Raw genomic sequence first — 15,085 nt, 5'->3', positions numbered from 1 at the left:
AGCTGAAGTGCAGAGTTGTATAAGCAGATCAGGAAGGAAGTTTCTAAGTGGGGGAGAAGCTCCTGGCTCTGACCTGACCCTGGGTATTGCTGGTATCTGGGCAGCATTGGCAGGGCCAAGTAGAAAATGGGTTTTTTATGCCAAGCAGTTTTATTTGTCAGGCTTTTTGGGGAGAAAGGAAACAAATAGAAAGATCTGCATTCAGGGGGGTTTCATCTGTGAGCAAGTCTGTGAGGGGCTGGAGAGCTGGTGGAGAGAGGAGCACTGCTGTGGGAGAGGTGTTGCTGTGTACCATGGGAGACCCAGTGAACACCTGCATGTGGACAGATGGAGTTGATAGGAAGGGACAGTGGCCCTTTTTGAGTTAGAGGTTTGGAGGGAGACACAGTAGGGGCAAAAACCCCAGAGGATTCACACACACCACCCCCTTCTGATCTGGTTTAAGGAATAATAAGAATTGTTGGCAGTTCCAGCAGTGCCTTCCATGTCAGGTACTTAGGGGGTAACAAAGCCAAGGATGAGCACGTGCCCAGAGTGGTGGGATGGTATTTGGGCCCACGGCTCAAAGGAGAACATCACATCCATCCCAACTGCCCCCACTGAGGATGAAGCTCTGTGCCTCTGGGAGGATCTGGCACCAGCCCTTGCCCCATAGCTCTCCCTGCATCAGTAACAGAGTTGGCAGCAGGACCTGAAAGCTCCAGTTCCCAGCTCTGGGTCTCCATCCAAAAAGCCACATGCACATGTGGCAGGCTTGGCTGAGGAGCTAATATAAGTAGAAGTCAGAGATTTGTGGAGTGCTGAGCTTATTTGGAAAAAAAAAAAAAAAGAAGAAAAAAGAGGAAGGCTTTATTTTAAGAAATGCAGCTTTAGATCTCTTTCAGGAAATGACTTCTCACTGCCCATTTTGGCTTTCTGATGGATCATCAGCTGTATCTCGTGGTTGCATTTCAGCTCCACTTCTTTAGCAGAGAGAAGGAAAATGAGGAAAGGCTGGCCAGGGCTGCGACAGGAAATCCGCCTGCCCCGGATAGCTTTCAGCTGCCTTCATGAAACAGCAGTTTCCAAAACCATGTCCTCCTTGTCCAGTTCTCACTGAACCCAGAAATTCCCAAGTGAGTGAGAAACTGGAGTGCTGAGGGGGGTTTGTAATGGCAGTGCTGCACTGTGGGGGATACTGGCAGCAATGTCCAGCTGGTGATGGGACTTCTGGTACCCATGGCTTACTTAGCAGCTCGAGCCTGCATTTATTCCTTCACCTTTGGTCATTAGTCTGCATGTCCAGTGCTATTTTTTGATGATTGGTGAGCCCAGTGCTGGGACTGAAATCTTGATAAACCCATACGCCTCAGGACTTAAACATCCATTGCAATGGGAAGGTGCACAGATCATGGTGTCTGGTGTAAATAACATTCAGAAAAGTACTATTTACTTCTTACTAACCTCTTAGTGTTTGTTTTGCTGCTTCAGTATTGCATTGTGGATAAATGAGTGTGGGCAAGCTCTCTCCTGGTGTGAGTGGAGGCAGTCGGATGAATTTCAGGTTACACAGAAACCTCGGGCCCTTGGCATTTGTCCGTCTGTGTTTATGTAGTAGCCTCCTTAGCACAAGGAGGTTGTTGTGCTCAGTGGGCTCCAGGGGTTGGGGATGCTCCTGCCAACCCACCACCCTTGTTTTCCCTGCTGGACGGGCATGACCCAGGGGGTGGATCCTCAACCCATCCCCGCTGTTTAAAATATCTGAAGCTCTCTCCAAGTCCCTGTGGATGCTGAGCATCTGGCAGTGCCGTGGGCCTGAGCTGTGCCGTGGGCAGGCTGCCTGGCCTGGCCTGGCCTGGCCTCTTGATGTGCAGCACTGCCTACTTTGAGCCATGGAAAGAAATTACTAGGGAAGTTGATGATTTATTTGCCTGGACAGGCACTGTGACTTACCCTAGCCCTCTCCCAAATGAAAAACCCTATGTTTTCTAAGTGTTCCAAGCCTTTTCTGCTGCCCTTTTTCCTCCCACTCAAAATGTGCTGTTCACAGAGCCTCTGCCCCAGACATTAACCACTTTTGCTGAGAGATTGGCCGATCTGGTACAAAACTGGTGCTCAAGCAGTGCCCTGTGTCTGTAGGGTTTGACTTCTCTCATAAGCAGATGTTTTTGATCCATGGTTATGGACCCCTTCTTCACTGGGGCTCTCTGGGTGAAGAAGCAGCCAGAGCTTGTTACAGGGATGACACTGGAGAATCTGGAAATTGCTCACCATAACTTATTTCTCTTAGTTGTTTTTCCTGTGGGTTTTTCCCTATTTCAAACTAGTTGTTCAAATAACCAAAAATGACAAAAGCGCAGCCTTTCGGAGATCCTGACCCAAGTCTGGATGTGAGCACAGAGGCACAAAAATAAGTGGCTTGATTTAATGGAAACAAAATACAGTATGATCTTTCTCCTCCTGAGTGCTCAGAAACCACTAAACTGGCTTAAAAATCATGACTTGTTTTTCTTGTATGTTCAATTCATCGGTTTAATGTTCTAGAAGATGGGGAAAAAAGGAGTGTTGGAGGAGGCTTGTTTTCAAACCTTTTCTACCTCTCCAGAAAAACTAGGATCATGTTTTTTCTTTTTTTCTTTCAAAAGAAAGCTGGTGGTTTTTGCATGACTTTGTCGTCCCCAGAAGTAGGAGGCTTTAGGAAAAAACACCTTCTATGAAAAGCCCCAGTGAGAGAGCTTTTAGTGCACTGAGTTTCAGACCTCTTGGTGCAGTTCCTAAAAGGCGTGGTTATTGTGGAGGGCAGAGGGGCTGTCAGGTCAGGAGCCTGGGATGAAATCAGGGTCAGAGGCTGGAAGCTTCTGCCAGAAGCTGCTATCCCAATTTGGGAATGACCCTGCTTGGGAGCAGCGAGAACAGCGCTGGCGTGGGGGTGCCAAGCGGGGTTTGTGCTGGGGGCAGGGAGGGTTTGGGCTGTGGCTGCCAGCCTGGGGGGCAGCTGGGGTGGAATGAGCATGGTTGGATGTCCTGGTAAAAGCTGCCTGAGTGACAGTGAGATGTGGGTGAGCCTCAGTCACCCAGACTGAGTGGGTGGGATGGGGATGTGTTTTGGGATGGGGAGAGATGGAAGCACCAGCTGGGCTGTGAGTCTAGGCCCACTCTGGTGGTGTCCTTGGGAGCTGTGCACCCCATGGCTCCTGCCTGCATGGATCCCAGACTAGTAAAGCTCAGTCTGGGGACTGCTCTCCCCCAACAGAAGCATTGCTTTCCTCTTCACACCCTCCCAGCAGGTTTCTGCAGCCTCCTGACATGTGTTTTGTGTTAGCCCCCCCCGAAGGTCAGGAGCTGACTGGAAAGAATGTTATCAAATTCAGGGGGAGAATTTCATTTCCTAGTTAGATCTGGATCTTTTAAACTTCTAAGCTTGTCTCATTTTGAATATGGGAACAGAAGAAAACATCTCTTATTATGTTTGGAGGACATAATTAATGTATTTTGGCTTCACAAACCAGCTTTAACAGAGAATGTACAAACTCAAAGGGTTCAAGGGGGTTAATGTCCAGGGTGATGTCCTGCACCACGAGACTGCTGCTGGTGCAGAGGTGTCTTGAAACACACCCTCCTTGAGGACACATTGCCATAGAAATGAAACTGGGAAGTGAAACTGGGTTCATCATGAGCACAGTGGTGGAAGGTTTCCTGCAGGCACGATGGTTCAGAGACTGCTTAGCCACCTCAGCACTGTGTCTGACCATGGGAGAGCTGGAAACGAGCAGCACACTGGCTGTGCTGCAGCGTGTGAGTACTGGGTAGCATTCTGCAAACCACAGCTCTGGGTCACTGTCACCAAAAGCCTCGCTGCCACATTGCCTCAGGACTCCTCTCAGTTTGTGTCCCTAGAGAGAGGATGGAGTGTTTTCTCGCCTCTGGTGCTCCAGGTGGATGTGAGAAGTGGGACTCTTAGTGTGCCCATATGAAAAACAAATGTTTCTCATTCATGGAGTTTCTCCAGTCTTTGGGCTGTGTGGGAGATGGATGGCACCAGAAGTGTAGCTCAAGGTGCTTGCAGGAGTGGCCACTCTTTCAAGTTGATGGAAGCAGTGGAGACTGTGACATCTTTGCCACTGGAGGTCAAGATGGAAATACCTGCTCTTGGCACATTGATCATGATGAGCTTCAGCCAGTGACTTCTTGCACACTAAGCCAGTGTGGCCAAGGCAGGAAACACATGTCAACATGTTTTGACATTTTAAGCTCACACCCCACACTTAGTCACCCTCATACAGAATGGCTTTTTCTTCATCCCCGTCAATAAAACAAAACCACATCCTTTAAGATGCTGTTTCTTAAGTTTTCCAATCACAGTGGTTTAATAGGATGCATTATTTGCAAATGGCCATTTCCCTTCTCCAGAACAGTAATTTCAGGGTCCACCTCCAGCCTGCCAGGGGCTGGAAGGGATTCTAGCCTCCTGTGATTCTAGCCTCCTGTGACCTACTGATGCCTTTAAAAACTGAACCATTTAATGGTGCGGAGGCAGATTTCCTCTGGACTCACATCTTGTTCTGCATTCTGTCCTAGGAGAACTGAGGAGTGATATGAATACCATCAGCTTGCTTCTCTTGGCCCTCACATTTCAAATTCAAGCCTGACCACATTTACTAATCGCCAGCTACTTTGGATTCCTTGAAATAGTGCCATTTATCAAAACCATAGTTTATAGGTAATTTGGACACTTGCATTGCCATGGAGGCACAAAACCTGCTGTGTGTGAAAGCCCAATCACCTGAATTAATTGTGAATTAAAACCAGACACCCTATTTGGTTTGCTTGTGAAGTGATGGTCTTAGGAGTCCCCTACTCTGCAGCTGCCCCCCAGACAACAACAGCTGTGAATGTAGCTGAGCCCATGGGCTCAAACCCAGAGCTTTCTGTCTGAGGAAAGGGCAAAGCTGTCATTGTGAAGGCAAGCAGAGCAAGGGATTTTAATCTCCATCAGATGTAGGCACAGAAGGAGGTCACCTCTAGAGATCTTGTAAACATAATCTCCTTTGTCCAGTAATGTTTGAGTATGCAGGCTGGATCCAAAGCAAACGGTGGGAGTGCAGAAGAGGCTGTAGAAGGACAACTTGTGATGTGCTTAGGATATATGAGATGCCTGGTAAAACAGAAGGTGCTCCTGTGACTTTTGGCAGGGGATCTAGCTTGGCAATCCACAGCCTCTGGTAATCTTGGCACAGTGGGAGAAGCAGGGAGATCCATGGGTTTGTGTCGATGAAAGGAGCGTGAATATAATTTATCATGTCTGGGGTGCTCGAGGCTCTTTCCAGTGGAAAAGCTGAGCTGTAATTAGGTTGCTGATGAGCCTTGTATATAAGCCCTTCAGCTCTATAAACTGTGCCTGCAAAGGCATCCCTTCTCCTAGGGACCGGCCAAGGAAGAACTCGAGCAGTCTCCAGCAGATGGATGCCTCTCTGAAACCAGCTGCTCGGAGAACAGCCACTCCACTTACTGTCACTGACAGCCTTGGAGCCTGTTGACTTTCTCAGCCCTTCACTAAACCCTGTAGCTCCAAGGGGATGCTTCAGTGGAGGAGAGCCCTTACTGGATTGGTTTCTTCATCCATTTCTGCTGTGAGCTGCCCTGAGCTACTCCCTGGGGGGGACTCAGCTGGTCGCAGCAACCTTTGTGGCTCTGGCTGGGACACAGAGGTCTTCTTTGGACACAGGAAATCATGCTTGTTAATATAATTTTTTTCAAGGTTTTAGGAGAACTTCTTAAGTAAAACTGTTAAGAAGAAAGGGAAGGAAATACTTTATGAGATGGGCAACCTGCTAGGCTTTTTGCTGCTAAACTCTGGGCTCAAAACCAGCAAGGAAGCAGTACTCCGTTCCCATCTTAATATCTCTCAATGTAGACAGAGAAAGAAGAGATTATTTCATACAAAAGTAGGAAGGGGGAGGTGCCCCCTTGTTGTCTTGAGCAGCTACAGAGGGAAGCTGGAAGAGCAATGAGTAGGTATTTTTTGCTGCTGAATGTTGATATTAATTTGATATTTGTTTCCCATCAGCATCTGTTTGTTGCCCTGCCAAGTAAGGTCTCCCTGGCAGCTCTTCCTGCTGGGCTGCTGGTCCCTCCCAACCACAGCGTGCATTGGTGGCCCCGAATTCTGCTGACACCTCTCCCCTGCTGTCACCTTCAGGTCACGGGGAGTGTCACTGCGGGGAGTGCAAGTGCCACGCCGGGTACATCGGGGACAACTGCAACTGCTCCACGGAGATGGACAGCTGTGTTTCCAGTGATGGGCAGATGTGCAGCGGCCGGGGTGCCTGCGTCTGCGGGAAGTGTCAGTGCACCGAGCCAGGGGCTTTTGGAGAGACCTGTGAGAAGTGTCCCACCTGCCCAGGTGTCTGTAGCACTAAAAGGTACTCACAGGTAGCTCAGGAGGGATTTCTCGCTGGTGGGAAGGGCAGCTCTTTGGTTCCTGGGAGACTTTTCAGCTAAGGAATTACTTCTGCTTTGTTACATGTGTGATCAGCCCCAAGCAAGCCTACTGCTGCTAGGAGACCATGCTAAGCACCCTGACAGTATCCCAGGCAGAGCAGCAACAAGTCTTGTTGCCCTAGTGCTCGTGAAGATTCATGTCCCTGTTCATTTCCAGTGCTGTCTCACTCTGCAGGAAAGGCTGGCAACCCCAGTTTTGCTGTACTCTGAGCTGCAGATGTCTGGGTGCAGAGAGCTGTGAGCTGCAGAGGAGGGGAGAACTGGAATCAGAATCACTCTCCCCACCTCACAGCGATGAAGGTGCCCCAGGCATCAGCCTCAGACTAGCACAGAGCAGCAGGACTGCCTGCCTTGATCTCAGGCAGGATGGATTCTGGAGTAGCTGACGTGCAGCTCCTGACATCTAACGGGCAATCAGACCCCAAGCCTACAAGCTGCTTTGCACTTTCATTGAAGCCTAGAATAAATCCATCCTTGCAATGGAGATGCCTGGCCCTGAAGCTGCTCCTCCCATGTGGTGCAGATGTGCAGCCTCCAGACCAGCACCCAGAGAGTCCCTTCCCAAGGGCTGAATCCCTGTGTTCTTGCAGTTTCTGACATGTGCTTAATCTTCCCCTCTGTGTGTGTTCCTGCAGGGATTGTATTGAATGCAAGCTGTTTAACTCAGGAAGACTGGCTGATAACCAAACCTGCCAAAAGCACTGCAAGGATGAGATCATCACCACTGTGGATGTTCTTGGTAAGTTGGCAACAGCAGGACTGCAGGTGGTGGGAGCCCGTGACTGTGGCGTGGAACTCTTCTTAACCAGACCAAGACATATCTGTAAAGAAAGCTTCAGGGAGCACCTGTTGTTTAGAAATATGTGTGTGTAGGTAGTATGTATAGGTGTATGTGTGGTATGTGTGATGCTCTCTTTGGGCTATAATCCATACTCAAGTAAAAAACTCTTTGATTTTAAATAACATCTAACCACTACTGCCAGTGCAGAGAGCAAAGAGAGTGGGGTGAGGTCACATGAGACAGATGAGATGACTCGTGAGAGAGTGCAAAAGGACAAAGTATCACTCAAGAAAAGGCATTTTCTAATCTTCTCTTGGAAGAAGTGAGCTTGTAAGAGAAAGAAAAGCTGTTTTGAAAATGAGTTCTGCTTTGGTGGAATTGACTGCTACAAGTCCCCCTGGCAATCTCCTGCCCTTTGTGTCGTCTTCTAGAGGTCACCCCACATATGCATCCTCAGCAGATGACTTTCTCCCTGCTCTTTTCAAGATACATTCTGGGAGTCCCTGGTTGCTATTCAGGGGAGTAGAGGGGATCCAGACTTGTGACAGATTTAATCACAATCCTGACCCTGGCCTTAGCAATATCTCTTGGAGGGAGGGATGGAGATCAAGCAGGGATAAGTTACTGTCTGCATCTGGCATTTCCTCCTCTTCCTTAGTTTATAGAGGTGGGAGTCCCATACCTTGCTCAGCCTTTCACTCACTTCCTCCTAAGCTGTCTGCAGGTGATGTTTTTCCCATTGACTCCTCTCACATCCAGTGTCCCACTTTTAAATTATGACCAGTGGAGTTTCCTACCCTTCCCTTTGGGACACTTGCTCTCATTCTCTCCATTCACCGTGCAGTTTAGCAGAGAGTGCACCTGCACCAGCACCCTGTGAGAGGTTTGGAAGTTCAAAACATGCAAAGCTCCTTTCTAATGCCTGTCTGGCCAGCAAATATTGGAAATCAAAGCTCATACCTCCTGCCTGGTTAGTGTATTATGCCAAAGTCAGCTTTTGTTCTGCCTGCTCCCTGGAAGGTGAGGCTGGGCTGTAGTTTGTCAGCCTCTTGCATGGCTTTCAGAGAAAAAACAGCCAGACTTCTACTTTAAGACATTTTTGGTAATTATGCATATGCTTCTGTTGAACTGTTGTAGTCAGATTGCACATAATGGGAGCTCAAGGCACTTTGTGGCTTGGAGATCTGGGATGCTAGAGAAAAAGGTAAAGAAAAATATTCCTAAAGAAAGTTCTTGTGGACTATGGACTTCTTCACAGGCAGACTTGGCCAAATCCTGTTTTTCAAGTGCTTTTGTATAATTTAGCACATATTACAAGACCCTGCTGAAAGGCAGAATGCTGATATTTGTCACAGAATACATAGGTCTGTATTGTCCTGGCAGAGGAGGATGGGACCTTCTTAAATATCAAATTGCAATGAACATAGCCTTGAACATCCCAGCTGCCTTTTGGCTCTGGATATGACGCAGTCAGGGCTTCAAAGCTTTGTAGAGCAGGGGCCTCTGTCATTGGACTCATGAGCCAGAAGGCTGCCTCATGGGAGACTTGTATGACTTTCTTTGGACTCTGCAGGATCTCCTTCGGTTCTGCAGTATTACCTTTGCCTTCCTGGCAGTTCCAGAGAGGAGCTTTCGGCGTGAGAGGAGATGACAGGTCCTGCTCCGAGCTGAACCTGGCAGCAGCACACATCAGTGAACCTGAAAACTCAATGGAGCCCTCACACCTCTCTCTGTTGATATGTGATCTCTGAAACCTAGTGAAGACCAACAGAAATCATTACTATTGAGACTTTAATCACTGTGTCTTTTACTGAAATAATGGTGCAAGAATGGGTGTGAAAGCAGCTAGACCTACAGGAACTAAGATTTGCTGCTCAACTCAAAAGGGCATTAGTCAAGAAACATGGAAGTATTATGTATATTAATCTAGTTAGTACTTTGCTTTGTAACAATCAGCACTTTCCTAGCCCATGCTCTGCTACCACTGTGTAGATAGAGGAGGTTTTCCTGTCTCAGGGTAGGAACAGCTGAGGTTTGTCCACACCAGGAATGTGTGAGGACTCACCAGAGGGGCAGCTGCATCTGAGCTCAGCTGTTGAAATGGAAGGTATTAATCTTTTAACTGGATGCAGGTCAAAAGCATTGAAAGGAAAAACAAACAGACAGGAGAGAGCTAAGGGGCTGGCATAGTAGTGACCATTAATGTGATCATTTTTCAGCATGACAGGCATGCATACAAGATCTGTGGAAAGCTATTTCCAGGTGCCTAAGACAAGGTCATGCATGTCTTTGCCAGCCAACAGCACTGGGTCCCCAAATTCCTCTCCCATGAAACTCTCAGCCCTTGCAGGCTTGCAGAGTTGTGCTCCTGTCACAGCCAGAGATGCTTCCCCAACTCCCTCCAGTCACTGCCCCTGCAATGGGGGCATTGAACGGGCTTTGGCTGTGCAGGGAAGTGCCTCTGCTGAAATCACCTCTTAAGCTAGATCTGTAAATCTTAGGTGATTGCTTTGCTCAATCTTAAATTGCTTCTGTGAAGCAGCCTTCCTCAGGAGCACTGACAGCGACCAGAGTCTGTCTGGTGCTATGGTGTGTCAGACACAAACACACAGCACTCACATAGCCCTGGGAATAAAGTCCTCTCATTTCTTGCAACTCCTCTATCTACACATCATCCTTGCAACCAACTCCTCCCTTCCCCCTCCCTCCCTCCCTCCTCCCCTTCCCATTTTCCTTTTCTATCTCACTCTTTGAAAACAAATTTCTCAGCCGTTTCCGGAGCTGGAGCCATTCGGTACAGCTGGAGCACAAGCTGGCCATGGGCTGCTGCTGCTGGCCCTGTCTGAGTCAGTGCCCACTCTTCAAGAAATGTAGAAAATTAAGAAGAAAACGGCATTTATTGCAGAAGTAGACTTGCATGAAGGAAAGTCTATGAATGTCTGTGAATGTGTGTGTGTGTGAGGTTGAGTCTGTTGGTTATGCTATGTTTGCCAAGTGCCACATTTTCTCAAGCAGTAAATCTGGACACTGCTCAGTTACATTTTGTATGAGTTGTGATCAAACTGTGCTGCTTACCAGGCTTACTCCCCATTCCTCTGCTCCCAGGCATCCCTGGAAAGTTCTGCTTATCTTGCAGGGGAGAGCTGTGCTAATTCCTAATATTGAACCTGCCCAGGGAGACAACTGAGCTGTAAAGCAGACTGGTATTGCAGCTTTAGACATAGCCTGTTAGACAGGGTGCCTAGTTCAGAATCAAGAAACCCACACCATTTTGAGTTGTTAGGGGGAAATTACGTTAAAAAATAGAGGGTGTTGTAAGCATTTCTTTGAAAAGTTATGGTACAAAAGTTGTGAATTGTTTAGGATTTTTTTAACGTATAAAAACTTATACAAAATTCTGTGATTCTTGCATCTGGTTCCAGAAACGGATGACCCCAACGCGATCCTCTGCGCCTACCCAGTGAACAACTGCGTCATGAAGTTCACCTACTTGGAGCTTCCCAGTGGGAAATCCAACCTCACCGTCCTCAAGGAGCCAGGTTGGCACTCCCTTGGGTTTCTTTTTTGACTGCACAGGCAGCCTCAGGAGAGGTGATGGGCTGCTGGGGAGCCTGGTGGGCTGCAGAAAGGCTGGCTGCATGTGTGAGCAGATAAACCAGGGTGATTTAAACTGAAGTGTTTTATGGTGATGAAACCCAGCTCCAAATGCTCCCAACTTAGTAAAAAAGAACTGTGCGAGTAAACCTTGCACCTGAGCCATCAGCATTGCCAGCAAGTGGCTGAAGAGCTTTAGGAAGCTGAATTAACTGAAACCTATTTAAGTAGCAAAAAAGTATGCTTGATTTGGAGATAAAGCCCCTGAGAGCAAAAACATCAGAAGGGGACACCTGGTGCAGCTGCCGGTTAAGTCAGGATGTTGGGAAAGCCCTGCACCACCTAAGGATTTCCACATTGCCAAGGAGTTCTGGTCCAGGCAATGTAAGGGCTGTGTGTCCCTACTCCCCTCCACAGGCTGTGCAGACAGCTGTGCTTCCCAGCATTATTTAATCACATACAATGCAGTTGCTCAAAGAAAACCCCTCGTGGTGTTGCAGGACAAGCTGACGAGCATCCAGCAGTAGCTTCTTGTGATTTGCTCTGGTCCTCCGAGGCACGGGCCAATATGGGAAAGACTGAGATTCCTCATGTTCTATTTCAATTATGCTGCAGTTTGCACTTAATTGAAAGACCAGCTGATTAGCTGACAGTTAATGTCCTTATATAAAAGTCCTTAGTGATCACCTGTCTCTGTGTGGGAGAAGCTGAGCTGGCTTTTGCCAGAGGCACCTTAACTCTCTGTGTCCCACATGGGTCAGCTGGCATTAAAACCCTGCATCACTGTTGGACAGTGGCACTGCAGCCCTACTACATGACATCCCAGCTCTGGTGACACGCATGGGAGGTGTCCCTTTGACCTGCCTCTAGCCAGGAATTTATTTAATTAAAAAAAAAAATCAGTTTGATTTCAGAGGGGACTGTTGCTTTGTCAAATTTAGCCACTGCTGCTAGTGCTGCCTGAGGTCACTTGCTCTATGGCCGCAGTCCAAGTTATTGCCTGATCTGGGATGCACTCACACCAGAGCTAATTAGCTTTTCTGCCTCACTGCCAGCCTGCAGCTCAGCCCCCAGCGCTGTGACCATCGTGCTGGCAGTGATTGGCAGCGTGGTGCTGATTGGCATCATCCTGCTGGCGCTCTGGAAGCTGCTCGTCACCATTCACGACAGGCGGGAGTTCGACCGATTCCAGAGCGAACGCTCCCGTGCCAGATATGAAATGGTGAGCCTGGGGTGGGGGTGCTGTTGGGGTATGGTGGAGCTGTTGGGATGCAGAAAAACAGCTCTGCAGTGATGGAGAAGGGTGGCAGGAACGAGGGATGCAGGTGTCCATGCCCTGTGGTGCCTTCAAGGTCCAGCATCTTGCACTGCCTTCTCCTAGGCAAGTTATAAATGCTTTGCAAAACTATACCCAGCCTTTAGTTTCCAAGCAGAGCTGCAGGCTGATGGAGGTAGGGGAGACTGTGGTGGCAGTCACATTGGTCAGGTCTGTGAGGGAGCCCTCCTGGGAGGCTTTGAGGGGGGGTGCTCAGCATTGGAGGGCAGTGCCTCTGCCTGCAGGCAGGATGGAAGGTGGGTCTGATGGACCAGCTCTGGTTAAACAACACTGCATTTGGATCTGAATGTTCAGTTCACTCAAAACCACACACAGCGCTGTCACCAAATGAATTGGTATGTTTTTACCGCGACACGGACTTTGTTCCTCATCTTTGTTCTTTTTGTCTGCTCCTCTCTCCAAAGGCATCCAATCCTCTCTACCGAAAGCCTATTTCCACACATAACGTAGAGTTCACGTTCAACAAGCTCAACAAGTCTTACAACGGTACAGTTGACTGAAGGGGTCTCAGTGCCTGGCACTGCCGTGGACAATTGCTTGAATGGCCGGGCTGCTTCCCCACTTGAAGATGGGATTCTCTTCAGGGGCGAGAATCCCTTACGACGGGACTGGTCGATGACCAAAGCCTGTTATTTGCACAGTAAGGAGAAAGGTCTGGTTCATTCTGGAAGCACAGATATGAGGGCAGGGTCCCTGCCTGTGTTGATGGACTCTGAGCCGTGTGCATCTCCATACCCCAGCTTCCCAGATGTATTAAACCTTCCAACTAAGTGAACCAAGTGCCATATTGCAGCTTTAGACATATCCTGTTAGAAAAGGTGACTAGGTCAAAAATCAGGGGAACCCACTCCATCACAAGTTGTTAGGGGGGAATTAGCTTGAAAACAGGGTCTTGGAACCATATGTGTAAGAAATTAGGATAAAAAAGCTCTGCAGTCTTTAGGATTTTTTTTATATAAACCCCTAAATAAAACAGTTGTGCATATATGATGGTGTGAGTAGAGTGGAATGTTTCTTTGCTGAGAATGGATTTATTAATAGAGCCTTATCAGTCAAAGCATGGCTATAAAACATGGAGCTGGACCTGTAGGGACTGCCACAGAAGTTGTGTTGATTTAATATACTTGTGTTGACCTTGGGGCAGGGAGTGCCTCAGGGAGCTCCTGCTCTGAGCCAATGGTATTAAACAGATTGGAAACTGGTGGGAGCTCAAGGAAAAGGGAGTTCAGTCTGAGGAAACTAATTTAAACACCCATTCCTTACGGTGTGCAAGTAGGTGTCCAGCCTGGGTGGCTACAGGAGAGCAGCTGAGAGCACACAGCAGCTCATCCAGACTTCTGACTTTTTACCAGAGGACTGTTGCTGTGGGGTCCTGTGGAGCCCAGCTAGAAAAGCAGGAGAACCCTGAGCTTTTGGAAAGAGACCTGGATAAAGACCAGTGTTGTTGCTTCACAACATATATTTTACTTTGTTTTTTTTCTTTTTTTTCATTTTTCCCCCCAAACTATTCCCCCAGCCCTGTCTGTTTTCCTCTGGAGCTGGGGTTTGGGTTACCCTGCTGACAGCTGCAGCTTTAAACCCACACAGATGGGGCTGCAGCCACTGCAGGAAAGAGAAGCTGGAGCAATTGCTACTGCCTGGATTTTTTTTTCCTTCTTTTTTTTAATTTCTTTTTTTCTTGTCTCTTCACCCTGAACAGATCATGCAATAGTCAGCTGAAGGAAACTTGCCAGGGAAAAGCAAAAACAAATGGTGTTCATTGTTTTGACTTGCTCTTCTCATTGGAAAAGGGCCATGGGCCCATCCTTCCGGATTTATTTTTTTATGTGTTTTTGCCTCTATAAACAGAAGCTCTTATTTGTTCAGTAAAAACAGCTCTCCTTCAAGAACTTTGTGCCCCCCCCTCCCCCCGCCTACAAGCAGCACTGAAGAAATGCAGCAGACCATACTAAAAATGTCTTGGAACTGGGATTTTTAGGAGGGCAGCAAGTGGCGCCTTGGCGGTATCAGTGATGATCAGGTGGGGTAAAAAACTCAAAACCTCAAGCAAATGAAATTTATGCTGTCTTCCCACTTGATTCCACTAAATCTGCCCTAGCAGGGGAGGGGGGGTGCATAGATCCACACTGAAAACAAGTGGAGGGGCAGGCTCTGGTTAAATGCTGCCGTCATGTAACTCACCATGGCTGGGCTGGAGGCTGTGCTGCCTCCTCCTGCAGCACCACGAGCATCAGGACAGGCCTGAGTACTGCACAGGGGCAGCTCTTCAGAGCTTCACATCTCCTACACCATAATGAAGTCCAGGCTACAGTTTACAGGCCGAGAAATTGCATTTTGAATAGCTGGGACTAACCTTGCCACCTGGGAAGGAGCATCCATGGGGTAAATTTGGGATTTGTGATCATCCAACTGCCATGTGCCAAGATGGCAAGACAGATTTCATCACTGACACAAAAAATAGAAAGCAGCCAGAAAATAATCATCACAAGGAGACAGAGCAAGTTTTAGCTTGGTTCATGTGGCTGCCTCACACAAGTCATACTGCCCCAGGCACAGAAAGGGGGAGCAGGAAGGAAAGCCCAGGAAAAGGAAGGGCAGGAATGCTTTAAACCAGCTTTGCCACCCAAAGCAGCAAATGCTGTGAATACACTTCTGCTTCAGTTAATTTGTGAGGGACCAAGCAGTTCAAAAACAAATCCACCCCTTTGCACTCTGAAAGGAGAGGCACAGGCAGTGCCCCCCTGCCACCCTTTCACTTGCACTCTTGCAGATTACCTTTGTGCTGTGGCATTTCCCACAACACTGGGTTAGGGCTGAGAGACTGGGCAATCCAGGCAGTTGTAGGGAGCCAAGATTTGACTCATTGCTAAAGGGTGGTTTGGACAGGGAGAGTG

General features: G+C 48.2%; 1 protein-coding gene across 1 annotated transcript in view; it reads left to right on the top strand.

Annotated features, from left to right (window-relative positions):
* The window catches only part of ITGB5 (integrin subunit beta 5), a 57,820-nt gene extending 44,642 nt beyond the window's left edge, over positions 1 to 13,178 (top strand). Inside the window, exons 11-15 of the mRNA XM_053948136.1 lie at positions 6,179 to 6,401; positions 7,116 to 7,219; positions 10,684 to 10,800; positions 11,911 to 12,077; positions 12,596 to 13,178. Coding sequence (XP_053804111.1) covers positions 6,179 to 6,401; positions 7,116 to 7,219; positions 10,684 to 10,800; positions 11,911 to 12,077; positions 12,596 to 12,691 — 707 coding nt within the window. The 3' untranslated portion in view covers positions 12,692 to 13,178. The remainder of the gene's footprint in view (positions 1 to 6,178; positions 6,402 to 7,115; positions 7,220 to 10,683; positions 10,801 to 11,910; positions 12,078 to 12,595) is intronic.
* The last annotated feature ends 1,907 nt before the right edge of the window (positions 13,179 to 15,085 follow it).

Source organism: Vidua chalybeata, chromosome 7, assembly GCF_026979565.1.
Source record: "Vidua chalybeata isolate OUT-0048 chromosome 7, bVidCha1 merged haplotype, whole genome shotgun sequence".
NCBI lineage: Eukaryota > Metazoa > Chordata > Aves > Passeriformes > Viduidae > Vidua > Vidua chalybeata.
Note: the sequence above shows the minus strand (reverse complement) of the source record. Positions and strands in the feature narration are given on the sequence as shown.